Source organism: Xiphias gladius, chromosome 3, assembly GCF_016859285.1.
Source record: "Xiphias gladius isolate SHS-SW01 ecotype Sanya breed wild chromosome 3, ASM1685928v1, whole genome shotgun sequence".
Lineage (NCBI taxonomy): Eukaryota > Metazoa > Chordata > Actinopteri > Istiophoriformes > Xiphiidae > Xiphias > Xiphias gladius.
This window is the reverse complement of record NC_053402.1, coordinates 7,702,487-7,717,891: the sequence shown is the minus strand read 5'-3', so window position 1 is coordinate 7,717,891 and position 15,405 is coordinate 7,702,487. Positions and strand designations below refer to the sequence as shown.

General features: G+C 41.2%; 1 protein-coding gene across 1 annotated transcript in view; it reads left to right on the top strand.

The window, feature by feature from the left end:
* Window positions 1–465: 465 nt before the first annotated feature.
* Window positions 466–15,405, top strand: part of LOC120787268 (glutamate receptor ionotropic, NMDA 2B) — a 79,674-nt gene continuing 64,734 nt past the window's right edge. Inside the window, exon 1 of the mRNA XM_040122926.1 lies at window positions 466–660. Coding sequence (XP_039978860.1) covers window positions 466–660 — 195 coding nt within the window. The remainder of the gene's footprint in view (window positions 661–15,405) is intronic.

Sequence of the window (15,405 nt, the reverse complement as noted above, 5' to 3'; positions counted from 1 at the left end):
CCTCTTCCTCTATCTCTCCAGGTATTACTCTCCCACTCCTTCACAATGCCTGTCTTTGGCTGCTGCAGCCCCTCCGCACCTCATGGCCATGCTGGGGCCTCACCCTCCGCCCCCTCTGTCACCAAGGAGCAAGAGGGGCGAGTCCGACCCCTATATCCACCTCCGCCTCCATCGCTCCATCGCCGCACTGGCGCCTCTCTTGGCCTCGCCCTCCTTCTCCTGCTGCTTTGCCTTCTCCACCTGCCCCCGGCCTGCCACTCACGGAGAGAGAAGGGCGGGGGAGGCGGTGGCGGCCACTACATCCCCATCCCCCAGCCCCCTCCACACCATATGACCCTGCCAAACATCCTGCGAGGCCTCAGCATCGCTGTAGTCCTGGTGGGCAACTCCAGCGAGGTGGCGCTGGCTGGGGCCCGGGAGAAGGAGGACTTTCTCCACATGGCGCCCAATGTGGAGGTGCTGACCATGAATGAGACGGACCCTAAAAGCATCATCAAGAGCATCTGTGACCTAATGACTGAGCACTGGCTGCAGGGTGTGGTGTTTGGGGATGACACCGACCAGGAGGCCATTGCCCAGATCCTGGACTTCATTTCAGCCCAGACCCATATCCCAATCCTCGGAGTCCGTGGGGGCTCCTCCATGATCATGGCTGCCAAGGTAGGAAGTCTTTCTTCAGAAAAAATGCACTGCACTCACTTTCAAACAGTGGATGTTATGTAGAAACAAAAGTTGTTCACATTAACAGTAATTGGCAAGGAAGTATGTACAGGTGGTTTGAGTGTTAAAATAAAAGAAGGGGCTCACCCTGGAAATAGTGAATGGAAAATGTTGGTCAGCACTGATAAATGTAGTGTCCTGCACTTATCTGTGATAGCTGCAACTGCAAAAAACTTTTAATTTGTTGATTGTCATTAAAAATTTTATTCCGAACCACACTTAATAAAGCTCCATTTAAATTTTTTAGTCTTGTTATTGGAAGTTCAGCATAGACAACAGACCCACAGTGGGATCCAAAAGTCTGAGACCACTTTCCCATTGACTTGAATGGTAAAATTTCTGCTGTAGTGTATGATGAATTGCTGTTTGATTCTTGCGAGGCCAGTCTTTACTATGACCTTAAATTTCTGCTGGATTCCATTTTGATTGGCTGCATTTTGCTATCAGTCATAGCTGTGTTACTGTCACTGCTGTGAAATCATTTCACTGATAGATTATGTAACCATACAAAGAGTTTTTTCCATCAACAAAAGATAGATTTAAAGACAGCTTAAACTACTATGAAAGTTTCCGGTTATTTCGACTGCATGGTAAATGGACTGCACTTATATATTATATTTTTCTAGTCTTATCCACCTGTCAAAGCGCTTTACGCTACATGCTACATTCACACACACACACACACACACACACACACACACACACACACACACACGCACACACACACGCATCGACGGCACAGCTATAAGGGGCAATTTGGGGTTCAGTATCTTGCCCAAGGACACTTGGCATGCTGGTAATCGAACCACCTACTGATTAGTGAACAACCCACTCTACTGAGAGTGGGCCACAGTTATCTTTTATTTTCTGTGCCCACTTTTGTCTGAAATTAGTGAAGTGTAACAGGGTTTACTTTTATAAATTTTGCTGTTAGATTTAGCAGGGCTCTCTTTCACACTGACGGCCAAAAAAAAAACCCAACAGTTACCCAATCAGTATTAACTCTGGGTGTAGACAGATAGGCAGACAGGGTAAGCTGGGTTGTCTGACTTGAAAGACAAACTGCCAACAGCACTAATGCCAGTTACAGGATCAGCTGGAGATTGCACCAAAATAGAGAGCTAGATCTCTGCCTATTTACTAGGCCTTGCCTAGGATAATGCAATCTGCTGCTGCTTTATCTTTGTCCGCCTGGGATCTAGACTTGGACCCCATTCCAAAAAATCAGTTCATTCATTTGGTACTTTATACACAGCAGTATTAAATAATAACCAGTTAAAGAAAAAGTCTATTTAATGTGGCTTCCCTGCAGAGAAAGTGTAACCTGTTTTAAAACACTGACAAAAGTTGCCCCTGCTGTTGAGAACTTGCTGGTTGTTGTTTCATTCAGAGCCTCATAGAGTCTCAGTCTTATCTCAGCAATCCCCGTCTCCATGCTGTCATCCTCCAGTTTGTGTGCTGACCCTCTGGTGTCAACAGGTTGTTGTACCAGTAGAGACATGAGTTGCAGTGACATGGCAAGGCCAGCGGCAACCACTGATGCTCTTCTCCCTGTTCCTTCCCATTAGAGCACTAAGCAGAGAAATGGCAGGGAATGATCCACCTGCATTTAAAACTGCAGTCTTCCAAGCACAAAGACTGCTGCACAGTACACAAATTTTCCCGCAGCACAATACTCATACATGCACAAACCTTCTCTATTTTCTTAAATTTTCATTCCCTCTGCCCCAGCACTGCGGCCAAATGTCTTTAACTCCCAACCCCACTAACGTCATGTCCTAAAAACAAGTACATCTTTTAAAGCACTCCTGGTGCATGGATGGTTACATTACCTATGAAAATTTATGTTTGTATTTTATTGCGCAGAAGGAGGGAAGCAGTGGGGGCAGAATGCATTAGCCTGTGTGTGTCTGTGTGCGTGCGCAGGGACAGTATCATTCATTAAACACATGTGCCCTAAGTGTACCAGGCAGCAGGAAAGAGTAGCGTTTTGTGGCAGAGGTTTAAATGGATTTCCCCGGCCACAAGCCCGAGTCTGCCTCTCCTGAGAGCTTCCTCCTGGCTGCACCGGGGCCCAGGAGAGTGAGGACGAAGCTGTGCTAAGGCTCAGTCTCCAAACGGATTTGTGTCTGCTTAATGGGCTGAGACAATGGAGTGGCGAAAATACGATAGAGAGGGATCTGAGGGAGGGAGAGAAAAAGAGAGAGGAACATGGGGGAAAGTGGAGAAATCGAGTTAGCTGGATGAGATTGGGTGGAAGAATTTCTACTTTTGAGTGAAAGCGGGTAGCAGAAGAGATGCAGGAATTGTTTGAAGGGTTTTTGTCAGATCAGGTGGTGTTCAGACAGGGAAGCCTGTAGAGCTGATGGACAGATGAGGGTAGAGGACAAGGGCTGAGTCGACAGCAGAGGAGGAGACAGAGTGTGACACTGTTTGGATTGGGAGGAGAGGAGGGTGGAAAAATATCTGGTGGGAGATAAAACTTTTCTTCTGTATGGACAGCAGAGATGGAGCAACACCAAGTAATTGAAAGTAATTGTGTAAGATAGAATGAACGGTTGAGTTCACCAAAACCCCTCCTTTTTCATTACACATCCAAGGAAGAATGATAATAGGGAACGACACATAACGCAGAGAATACAGCATTTTGATTTTTAGTGCAGGCTGACTAGGAAAAGAATTTGGAAGAATGTTACAAGATAATTCCATAAAATGTACCCCCTGGAGTGGACTACTGTAGTGCCGTGTAAAGAGTCAGGTTGAATAAGAATCAGAATAACATTTTTCTGCCCACATTTGCATCTACAAGGATTGTTAGTCGGTATTTGTGGTGATGCAAAACAGAGCTAAGCACAGCATTACATACCAAAGGGAGATACAGTCCCCTTAAAGACTTAAAAACATAGACTTTTGCACCATAACTGTCACTCAATCAGCCTTACACCTCTGTAAGCCTTCTGACATCTCTAACAAGAACAAAACTGGATTTTTTAGAACAATTCCTCGTGGGGATGGAGCAAAACTGCTGAAGTAGCAGAGCAATGAAAAGTGGGACTACAGTGACAAAAAGTGGTTGTATCTGTACATAGAGCTTACCAGTGGGAAGTAGCTATGTGCTGTAGTTACTGCTAGTCCAGAGAAAAAAAACTGAACTTGTGTATGAGTTTGAAAAGTAGGAGAATTTGATAGATAAAGGGATAGAAGGAGGAAGCCAGGCAGCTCCAGTATTAACAAGGAATGAAGAAAAAGGCAGAGGAGGAGGGGAAAAGAGAGAGATGGATGGAGGCAAAGGGCACTCACATCTATATCAATGAATAAGATCAGTGATGGAGGGCTGGAAGGTAAGTAAGAGGATGTGTGCACTGAGTACATGGCCAGATGACTGAGAAAGAGAGAATGAGAGAGGGGAAGTCAGAGTGAAATAGATTGTTTGTTTGCAGGGAGTGCAGCAGCAGGTGTATCGCCTCTATCCAGTGTAGCTGATGGTACATGAAAAAGAAAAGCTGACTCTTTGCTCAGGAAATAACAGCCTCAGTGGAGGAGGAGGGAAGGAGGAGAGAAAGATGGATAGAGCGCAGCTGTAGCCACATCTGTGAAAGACAGGACATGATAAAGGAGGAGGAGATGGAAAAGAGAAAGGGATAGCATCCAACAGTTTAAGAGTGTGTGGGTGTGTGTGTCCTTGTGCATCTGTGTGCGTGTTAATGTGAATTTGTGTGTGTTGTTACCTAGCCAACATGGCTGTAGTTGCCAGTCTTTTGTCAGTAGTGGTTCCCAGCACCACCCTGCTAGTTGTCCCTCTACAGTGTCTGTTGGACTGCAATAATCAGTATGATCTAAAGCTTTGGCTAATGCTCATATTATCAAGACATGGTGAGACATTTTTCTCAGCTTGTCTAGAAGGTATGGCTTTGTAGTGGTACAAATAGCTGTAGTTGTCGCCGATCACCCCAGGGCTGCTACACAGTACGAACAGCGAGCTAATCTATGAGTAGAAGCTGCTGCTGCTGTAGATTAGGAGAGAGATAGCATCCAATTGTGCATAGCATTTAAATGTAAGATCATCAGCAATTAATTAAAAAGGGAGCAGGCAACCCTGATGACCTGAGGGAAACTATAATAAAATATGAATAACATTTGCACACATGCAAATATATGCAGGCGGACACACAAAAACCGCATAAGCATGCACTCGCCCACACATGTGTTTTCTTAAGTATACAGAAAGACATATGTTACAAGGGAAATTATTGTATGAATATTAAATAGATAATGGAATAAATGCCAAACTAGATCCACAATGAACTGCTGCTGCAACATCACCATCACATACACACATGTACTAACACAAACATGGGGATGCATGCACACACAGGTGCTACCACACACAAACAAAATTTGTTCACTGCCATTTTTTATGTAATTGGCACTGGCAGCCTACTCTAGGAACAAAAACAGCAGGATACGATCAATTAACTTTTACCCAAATACATCAGGCTTTTCATCGTTTCAGATGTGGTCTTTTGGCTGTGGTTGTCCACGCTTTTGAAGTAAAGACAGAGAGTGATTTTGTGTCTGAGCACAACCATCCCTGTGTGTGTGTGTTTGAGAGTGTGTGTTAATCCTTCAGAGGAAACAGGCTTGATGATAGTGTAGAATTGGTGTCGAACTGAATTTTTGTGTATGTTTATGTGAAGTTTTTGGTCACAAAGAACTTGACTTGTTTGGGCATCATTTCCTGTTTAGGTACACTCACCACATCCTCTTGGAGTTTTTGTCCAGGGGGTCAAATGTGCCTGCATTTATATTCCCAATTAATGTCCTACAATAGCACCTATTGTAGTAATCACTGAGGTCCTGTACTATATTAATGTAATGTGCTGTTCGGCGTGACAGCACTGCGTCCTTTCTAAAACATAGACGCAATTAGGAGCATTTGTAAACGATAAGAGAATTAAAAGCGAGTTTTCCTGTGCCTGATGTCTCTCTCAGTGTTTCCCTTTGTCTGTTATTATTTCTCTTCCCTTTTTCATGTCCCGCTCTCTGTTCCTGTCTCTTTCACATATATCTCCCCTAATTGTTTTGTTCATTCATGGATTTTGTTGTGTCCAGTAAAGCACAGTAAACCGCTTGTAAAAGCTTTCTGATCTGTCCTTTCATCCAGGATATGCGCTCTTTCTTTTTTTTCTGCTATCTTTGTCCGGTTTTATTCCCGGGTACCTCTCTGTTAGCTATTTTATTGTTTTTGTGTTTCTAGCACTCTATCATATGGCTATTTTCAATTGCAGAAGCTTGACCTGGAAATCTGGAGCGTTTCATAACTTGCATATATCTTGAGATTGAATCTTGTTTCTTTTAAAAAAGTATATTGAACACTGTGAAATAGCTAAAATCGCTAAAAAATAAAACAAATTGGTCAGTTAAAATTGTATCAACGGCTGAATGCTTTATTTTCCACAAACACTGATATAAGGACTGGCATGTCTTTCTTTTTCCAAACTGCTGTTGTTGGAGTTTTTCAAAGTGGAGAATAATGCAGTAGTTCTTGCTTACTGTGGTGATGACACATCATGATTGGCAGCACTAACAGCTTCATCTAATGGCTCGTTTATGCACAATGTTAGATATGTATACGGGTACTGACCGAATCTTCTGTTGGTACTCTGCGTTCATTTCATTCGTATTTGTGCACGTTTTCTGAAAGCTCAGTACCACCGGAAATTGTGGGGAAAGTGTAGCCAATAGTTCAAGCGAGACAGTACCATAAGACACGGCAAAGAAATTTTGAAAATGGTGGAGCCTTTTGAGAAGAGGTTATGCGAGTTGGTCAGAAATCTTGAACATCTATATGGTGTTACTTCGCCTGAGCAAAGGAACAAACAGTTACTACAGAACAGCTGAGAGGAGATTGGACGAAAATTAAATGTGAGTTGGACGGTAGCGAATGAAGTGGAGGTCCTAAACTTTTGTCTCTGGGCTGAACTCTAGTGGATCTATTGCTTAACATCCATGCCAGCGTAAAGGACGCGTGAAAATAAGTGGGTAGTGACGGCTACATTGTGAGCTTAAATGAGCCTTAAAGGGCCAATTTTTGGTTTAGGGAGATATATCCATTTCCATAGACACTGTGAACTGGGTTTCCTGGTGCAGCATGGCTTGGAAAAATGTCCCTCTACTAGTCTCTTCTTACCTTCTCATTGTCCTGGTTTAGAAAATGTGACAGCACACTGTGTGTGTTCCCCTTTTCTGGACAGAGAAAGATCGAGAGGGAGAGAGAGAAAGAGAGAGAGAGGAGGAGGGCAGGAAGAGGTATTGAAAAATATTGAGAGCCCTAAATTTATGTGTCCTGTTTTCCAATCCCGTTGGTCTCAATTTACTCTGGCCATTACGAATGTTGCCATTTTTAAACTCACCCCATAACTTTTTTCTGTACCTCCCCCTCCCTGAACTGCCTCACTTTCACTCTTTCCATCTCAAATTCTATTTCTCTCCTCTGCTCTATTGCTTTACATTATAGACAGATTGCTCCCATTCAGTATATTAATGCTGGCAGATACAGTGGTTATGTGTACTTAGAGAGGACTAGGGAAATAATTAGAAATGAGATGAGGAAGGCTTTTACAAAATGATTGATATCACAAAACAAAACAAAATGGTATTATTTTCGACATGTTCGATGATGAACTAGAAGTGCCCTTACTCTGTTTTGTTCATCCTTCCATTTCCCTCTATCCTCCTGCCCCGTTTTTTATTCCTGAACTCCTATATTATCAAAGTTCTCTTTCATTTGCCCCATCTTTCTTTACATATTTCTCTCTCTTTATAAATACGGCTTGTTGGCAAAGGTCAGCTCACATGATGCAGACTGACAGATTTACATTGGATGTTCAGGTGTTAATTCACCCTCTTCCCTCACTGACCTTCTTGCCTCTTGCTTCTTGTTCCCCCATCCAATCACTCCAATCCTTCAAGCTCCCTCTTTGTGTTTCTCCCCATTCTCAGATGCCAGTAGAAGACACTAGAATAGAGTAGAAACATACCTCCATACCCGAGCCATGTCTCCTCAACTCTCTTTTTTCCCCTCCTCTCAAGTTCTGGCATCGTCTCACTCTCACCTCATTTTCCAAAGATACATGTTCCCATTGTCCTCTGTATTTATTTTATTTATGTATTTTTACCCTTACAGTTAGTGGAAATAGTCCTTTATTTATAGAAAGAAAACATACCTCCATACCCGAGCCATGTCTCCTCAACTCTCTTTTTTCCCCTCCTCTCAAGTTCAGGCATCGTCTCACTCTCGTCCCTCCCTCCTTTTTCCTCCTACTTGGCCTCTTTTCCTTCATTCTCACTCTGTCCCCATGGTACAGGATCAGCCACACCTTCCCCTCCATCCCAACCCTCCACCAACGTCTCCTGACTCCCTCAGGTGATGCCCTTACACCACCCTCCAAACTCCTCCTCCCTCCCTCCCTCCTCCGCTTGCTTCATACAACTATAGCACCAGCTTCATCTCCCCTCCCTCTCTGCTCTCCTTTCCTCACTCCTACCCCTCCTCCTGTACCTCTCTTTCCTCTAGACACAAATAGTCTAGCCCTCCCTTTTCCCACTTATCCCTACATCACCACCACCACCACCACTGGCACCATGAGCTACAAGCAACTCCTCCCCCCTTTCCTCCCCTTCTCTGACATCCATCCTCCCCTCTTATCCCCTTGTGGACCTTACACCAGCCCTTTGCCAGAACCCTTATTAGCCTTATCTCCGCCTGCCTCCGCCCTGATTCAGAGGTGGAGAGGGAATGGACCTCTATCTGTTCATAGACCGAGATGAGTCAGTGCTTTCCTATAAAGCCTACAGTATGTATGGAGAGGAGAGGAGGGGAGAGGAGAGATGTGGACAGAAAAGTACAAATTGAGGACTGGGTCATATCTGCCCTTACAATGAAAGGATCCAAGGCATGCTGCTGGCGACCATTTCCCTTCCAAATGTTTACATCTTTCCATTTATAATTGTCCGTCTCTCTTGGTCCCGGTGACGGGTGGTAAGATTCTTGTAAATAAACAGTTACAGATTTCCCCCCCTTCATGATTCATTAATCATGAAATGATTAATGATGATTAATGATTAATCATCTGTCTACTAGTTAGGACTAATCTTTCATTTTTTTAAAACAGGAGCGAGGGAGAGATGGAAACATACTAAAAGACATCAGGCACTGGGACTTAGATCATTAAAAGAATCACATCTCTTATTGATGCATACTATAGGTTTGACCCAGTTGTGGCCTTGTACTTAAAAGGCATAGTCATGCATATTCATCACAATAAAATTGCATGTCCGTTTCTGGACTATTATAAGGTTTTTTGACAATGTGACACTGTACTAAAGCAAAATCAAACTACTGTTGAATATGGTGCTGAGGGGAGATACCTGTATACTCACTGAGACTTGAGGTCTGTCTGTTCAGTGTCACTCGGCTCCAGAGCTTGCAAATCGAGAAGTGCAGTACAGCTTGAGATAGGAGAATCCCTCTGTGTGAGTCAGCCCGCTTGTCTGTTAATATCAGTACACAAATCCTCCACAACTTCAGTGAATCTATCCACAAACTGATTTGGAAATGAGTAAAGGAAAAAGTATAGAAGTGCTAGATGGGAGAATACAATGTATTATACTGTACTCATTACTGTAATTCACAAATATTTCAGATATTGATATATATCAAAATATAGCAAATATGTGCAAAATCACCTACCAATTAATCACATTAATTTACAGTGTTATGCATTGTTCATCAATAAGAAAAAACCCATCACAAACATGTCACCCAAAAATCACTAACTCAAATTTTTAATTTTTCGTGGATGTCTTGGATTTATTAATTTGGACAACAGATCATGATCAATGATAACAAAAATGGTAGCTACATTGATTAGTCTGCAGAGTATCTTCTTAATCAATGGTTGGTTTTCTCTATAAAATATCACAAACAGACAAAAATACCAATCAAACATTTAAGATTATGTCTTTAAATTTAATTTAATTTTGTCCTACCAACAGTCCAAAACCTAAAGATATTATATTTACCATCACATAAAACCAAGAAAAACTGTCACAACATAGAAGCTTGAACTAGAAGATATTTGGCATTTTTGCTTGAAAAAATAACAAATGGTTAGTTGATTATTAAAATAGAATAATTTTCTGTCAATGACTAATCAATTGATTGACTAATTGTTTCAGCTCTAAAAATATCATCATATCAAGATCTGATTGCACTGAAAGTTAATAAATGAAAATATTGAATTATTCCCCAGCCCTACAAATTGCCCGTTTCATTTCACAAATATCCCTTCCACCTCTCTTTTACATTTTTAGTGCTTTACTGAGTTAACAGTTTCTTTTTTTTTTACCTAATTTCCATCCATTCGTCTTTCTATTCAGACCTCTTTTCTAATTTAATCTTTTTATTTTTGCTGTCTCCCTGTTTGCCTTTGCTTTGTCCATGCTTCACCCATGGTCTCTTGTATCAGTGGAAGAAGAGAGAGAAAGAAGGGAAGACAGGGAGATGAAAGAAAATTAGGATAATAGAGGGGAGGGAGAGAGGGAAAGAAAGACACAGAAAGAGATAGAAGGAGAAGAATTAAAAAAGAGGGAGCGAAGAGAGAAGGAGGCAGGGATGTGGAAGAAGACAGGCATGAGTGAAGACCACAATGTACCCGCTCAATTACTCATCAATGCTGTGCCAAGCTGGTCCTTGTCAGGGCCACATGCTGTGACACACACACACACACACACACACACACACACACACACACAGACACACACACACACACACACACACACACACACACAACCGCAACACACATGCCCAGACACTCACATATACACACATTAGCCTATACATCAGACCAATATGTTCAGATGTTTTCCTGCTGACCTACAGTATAAACATTATTCAGCCTTGACACTTTCTGTGATGACCATGGACACATACACACACACACACACACACACACACACACACACACACACACACACACACACACACACACACACACACACACACACACAAATGGAGACGCTTACATGAACTCCACTGCCCCTTCCTACGTTTTCAGAGACATGCAAATACACATATAGAAAAATAAATGTTAGGGCATCGACAAACAGAAACCCAGTTTCACACACAAGCACACACACATTCCTACGTATTCCATGTGACAATCCAATCTACTAAGGCGTCAGAGGCTGTTTCAATCGAAGTTTACCCCATATAAGCTTTTCACCCTGAGACGGATGCCAGGTGGGAAAACAGGCGAGAAGTGTACCATCAACCCCCCTTCCACTCTCTTTGTACACTACTACACACAGGTGGAATTTTGTAAGAGACGAATAGCTGTGCAGTAAATGTAATCGTTACAGTAAATACATAGATCTAAATTTGCACGTTGTCCACTGTATGCTTTATAATGAAGCCACAGGAGCAAACTCACTTTCCCTATGGTCCTTTTTCTTTTTGTGTCATTTGTTTTAGAATAGCATAAAGAGTATAATTTTGAAATAGCATACTTTGTGTATTCTTTGTAATTACGAATAAAAGTGCCCATTTGTCTCAAACGTTTTCTTTCTTTATCTCAATGCAGTTCATAGATTAGATAGTTTGAAATGGATCCCAAGAATGTCATATTTGCTTTCTTTTGAAAATACAGCTTCTTGTGTTTATAGATTCATCGCAAAAGCATTCCTGGGGTTGAAAGAAAAAAAAAAACAAGATACACAGAAAAGATCTTTTTGCTCAACCCCATTCTGTCTCGTTGCATCTCTCCCTCTCTATTTTTTATCTCAACTGCTCGTGTGCTCCCCTTCTCCTCGCCCTCTCTTTCTCACGTCATGTGAGTTGAAGCGAGGTGAGCTCCTGTGATGAATGTAAATGTTGCCCCACCCCTCCCTTGTTCTCCTAAATTACACCACCTATTCTTTAGTCTGCACTCTCTCTGTCTGGTTGCATTCACCCACAAGCCTGCAGCTTGTCCACGTACGTCGACCTGTGGGCAATCTGCCAAGCCTTCAGCATCCATACCAACACGTTTAGAGATACAGTACACAGATGTATGAGTCAGACATGACGAATAGATAGTACTGTGAGACGAAAAATACACCCCCAGCATGTATGATGCTTACTGTGGGGATACTTTCAGTACAGCATGAAGGCCTAGTCTGCCACCACAGCCTGAATACACTTTATTGTACTTACTACAGTACTGTTGGGAACAGGATTTATCTTATCTTGGTGCAGATCAGACTCATAGATGTGGAAGTAAAAAGGATTTAGGATTTAGGATTTGACAGCAGGCAGTACTTGTCTGTCTGCCTACCTTATGCTTCTAGCTGCTGAATGAACTTTGAGCCGCATACACTGAATGCGCTAGCCCCAGCATCCCTATGCTTATCATTTAACAGTCACATAAGTAATAAATAAAAAAATAAATAAATCTGACTTAAAGGAAGAGTTCAACATTTTGGGAAATTATTTGCATTATTGAGAGAGTTAGATGCGATTGATGCCGCTCTGATGTCTGTACAGTAAATACAAAGCTGGAGCCAGCAGCCAGTTAACTTAGCTCTGTCCTCACCTTTGGACCGAGCCAGGCTAACTGTTTCTGCCTGTTTCCAGTCTTAATGCTAAGCTAAGTTAGCTGGCTGCTGGCAGCAGCCTTATATTTAGTGTACCAACGTGATTGGTACCAATCCTCTCATTTAACTCCCGGCAAGGAAAAGAATAAGCGTTTTTGCCAAAATGCTTAACTTTTTCTTTAAAAGAAATTGCAGTGGATGTCCTTTTAAGGGAATTTATGTTTTAAAACATGGCTTCATCTGTTGTCAGAAAAACCTGTTAAATAAGGTTTAAACCAGACACTCATTAGGAATGAATAAAAGTCGGAATTATATATTACAAAATAAAAGTTCATGAAAGTTCAGTTCATTTCAATTTAAGACTGTATAAGTTGTCAAAATAGTAAAATACTGTAATATTCTCATTGAAAAGCAATTTTTTTGTGCCATAATAAACTTAATCATCGTCATCATTATTATTATCATGCCACTGGACATTTTATTGTTTGTCATCCCATTATCTTTATCATCGTTACCGTATTCAGTATCATCGTCATTATCAACATCCTTATCAATAAAACAATCCCCACCGGGCATTTTATTATTTGCATTAGCTCCTGTATTTCTTCTCTGTCATATCAGTCCTGTGTCAGGGACTTGTTTGGTAGACTGAAACTTTGACTGCCCTGTTCTCCGTCAAAGACTGATTTGCATTAGCAAAGTCAAACAAGCTTAATAGACTTTTATTGGCATGAGGCGGTTGGGCGCTGAGGGGGGCTTTTAAACAATGCAATATGCTAATAAACAGAACGCTGTGTACTAGGAAAACAACTAACACAGAAGCAACAACAACAAAAAAACAGTCCCATACACATGCAAGCATCCAGCTCATAAGCCTGCATCAATAAATCAATTTGCTTTTATTCAAAGTAATTTTTTAACATATTAAACATAATGTTTATGATGTTATAATGACAAAGAATAACAGGAAGTATGGTAGAAATAAGGTTATGGCATGCAACTCAGGCCATTAACCACGTCTAAAATTCATGATATTTTAATATTTGTGGTTTGCATCCTAGCTTAGTGTAAACATTGCTGCAGAGACACAGCTGAATTTGTCACAGCAGAGTTTCTGTATAGTTCCCCCAACTTATGCCAAGGTTTTTTTTGTTAGATAAGAATGGGGAGGCAATAGACCAGACCTGTGTTGTATTTTCACCTTGTTCTGAATAATGGTCGGTTGATAGTAGCACCTACCTAAAGCGTGGTGTCCATCACATTCAATCAAGTAGCTGAACTTTTATCTCTCTATACATGATGCCAGCAACAAAGATACGTTTTCAAGAAAGAAGAGAACCAAACTTGTATCTGCTTGTACGATTAGATCTCGCATTTTGTACAGCATGATTTATGTGACCACACAAAACAAAATACTGAATTTGTGCAGGATAGGGTACACCAAGTAAAGAAAGATCCAGCAAGATACACAGAAAGTAAATGAGGTGATGGGTCACGTTTTGCCCTCTGAGTAGTTTTTTTGTCCTTGGATTGCTGCATTCCAACTCCTGAATTGTGTGCAGTGGGTTTTTATATGAAGAGAGGACTCTAGTTCTTTGAGGGATGAAGGAGGTGTAAGTCTATTTTGCTCTCTGCGCTCTAAAGTTCAGGTATTTTTTGATATGGTGACTGTCTGACTTCAGCCTGTGTTCATGAAACCACCCTGTGTAAGGCTATTATCTTCTTGAAATATAGCAACATCATGACAGAACCATGTTTTGACATTTGGGTGCTACACAACAGCCATATAGCCATATAAAGTACATTGGCTCTTATGTGACCATGTAAAGCAGTCATTTGACCAAATGACCCTCAAAATGACTATACATTGCCTATACATTATAGATCCACCATGGAGTCAACAGTTGGCAGTAAATTTTTAGCTGCATTTTCAGAAATCAAGTTACAAATCCAGAGCCTTGTATCCTACTATACTGTGGGAATGATCCATATTGGACAATTGGGCACCTCATGATTTACGTCCAGTACCAATGTTCAGTGCTAATGCAGGAAGGAGTATGCCCTTTATCTAGCAAGGTGGAATGTAAGAGAGTGGAGGCTAGGGTTGTGGATGGATTGTAGAGTGTCTGATTAACATTTGACTTTATATTAACTGTAACTACAATCTTTTCCTAACATTAAGCAGTGTTTTGGTTACCGAACCCTAACTATACCTTAACTGTAGTTTAATTTCAAAAACGACAGTCTTTCCCTAGCCTTAACTGTATTGTAGTTGCCATGAGCAGATATCGTAGAAAGTGAGAATTTCACAAATTTTAGCATTAGATGTAAAAAAAATGTGGTTTTGGAGAATTATCCAGTGTGATTTTTAGAAACCTAATTCACCAACCCCATTAGCTTCTTTTACTAACTTTTAAATGTAAAAAAAAACCTTACGTCTAAATATAAGGAGGTGGTCTGCTGGATCCTCTCTGCTATCTGGACTGTATATCCTTAATTCAAATATTTGGAAAAGCCAACATTCCTGCCAACTGTTGGGCAGCAGAGCTGGTGGTGGTCTGTTACTGTCCATCAGTTAACCTTCATTTGAGTAAATGTCTTGGTATCAGTTTGAGAATTTCTCAAACCCTTCATCAAGTCTAACAGTGATGTCAGTCATGCTCTGAGGCTATTTTTGAGCTTGTAATTTTGGAACATTGTTAGCTGACTCATGTTGCTTTGAAACTTGTACATTAAAAAGTTGTCTGTCAGATATCTTTTTAAGCTCGAACAGCTTATTAGAATTGCCCTTCAATTTGATGGGATTCGCCTGCGTAGATGTATAATGTTTGTGATTTGTCGTTTCAATTTTTTTTTTAAAATATGGTAATATGGTGTCTCTATGATGTACTGTAACTCTGCCGACCCCTAGCCCACCCCACATACTGTGTTTCACTTTAAATTTTAATCAACATGGCTACCTCAATAGCATTTGAAAACCACCATCATTATATGGACATCTAGTCAGTGTTTCTGATTATTTAGACTCTAAAAAGCACAGATTTAAACAGA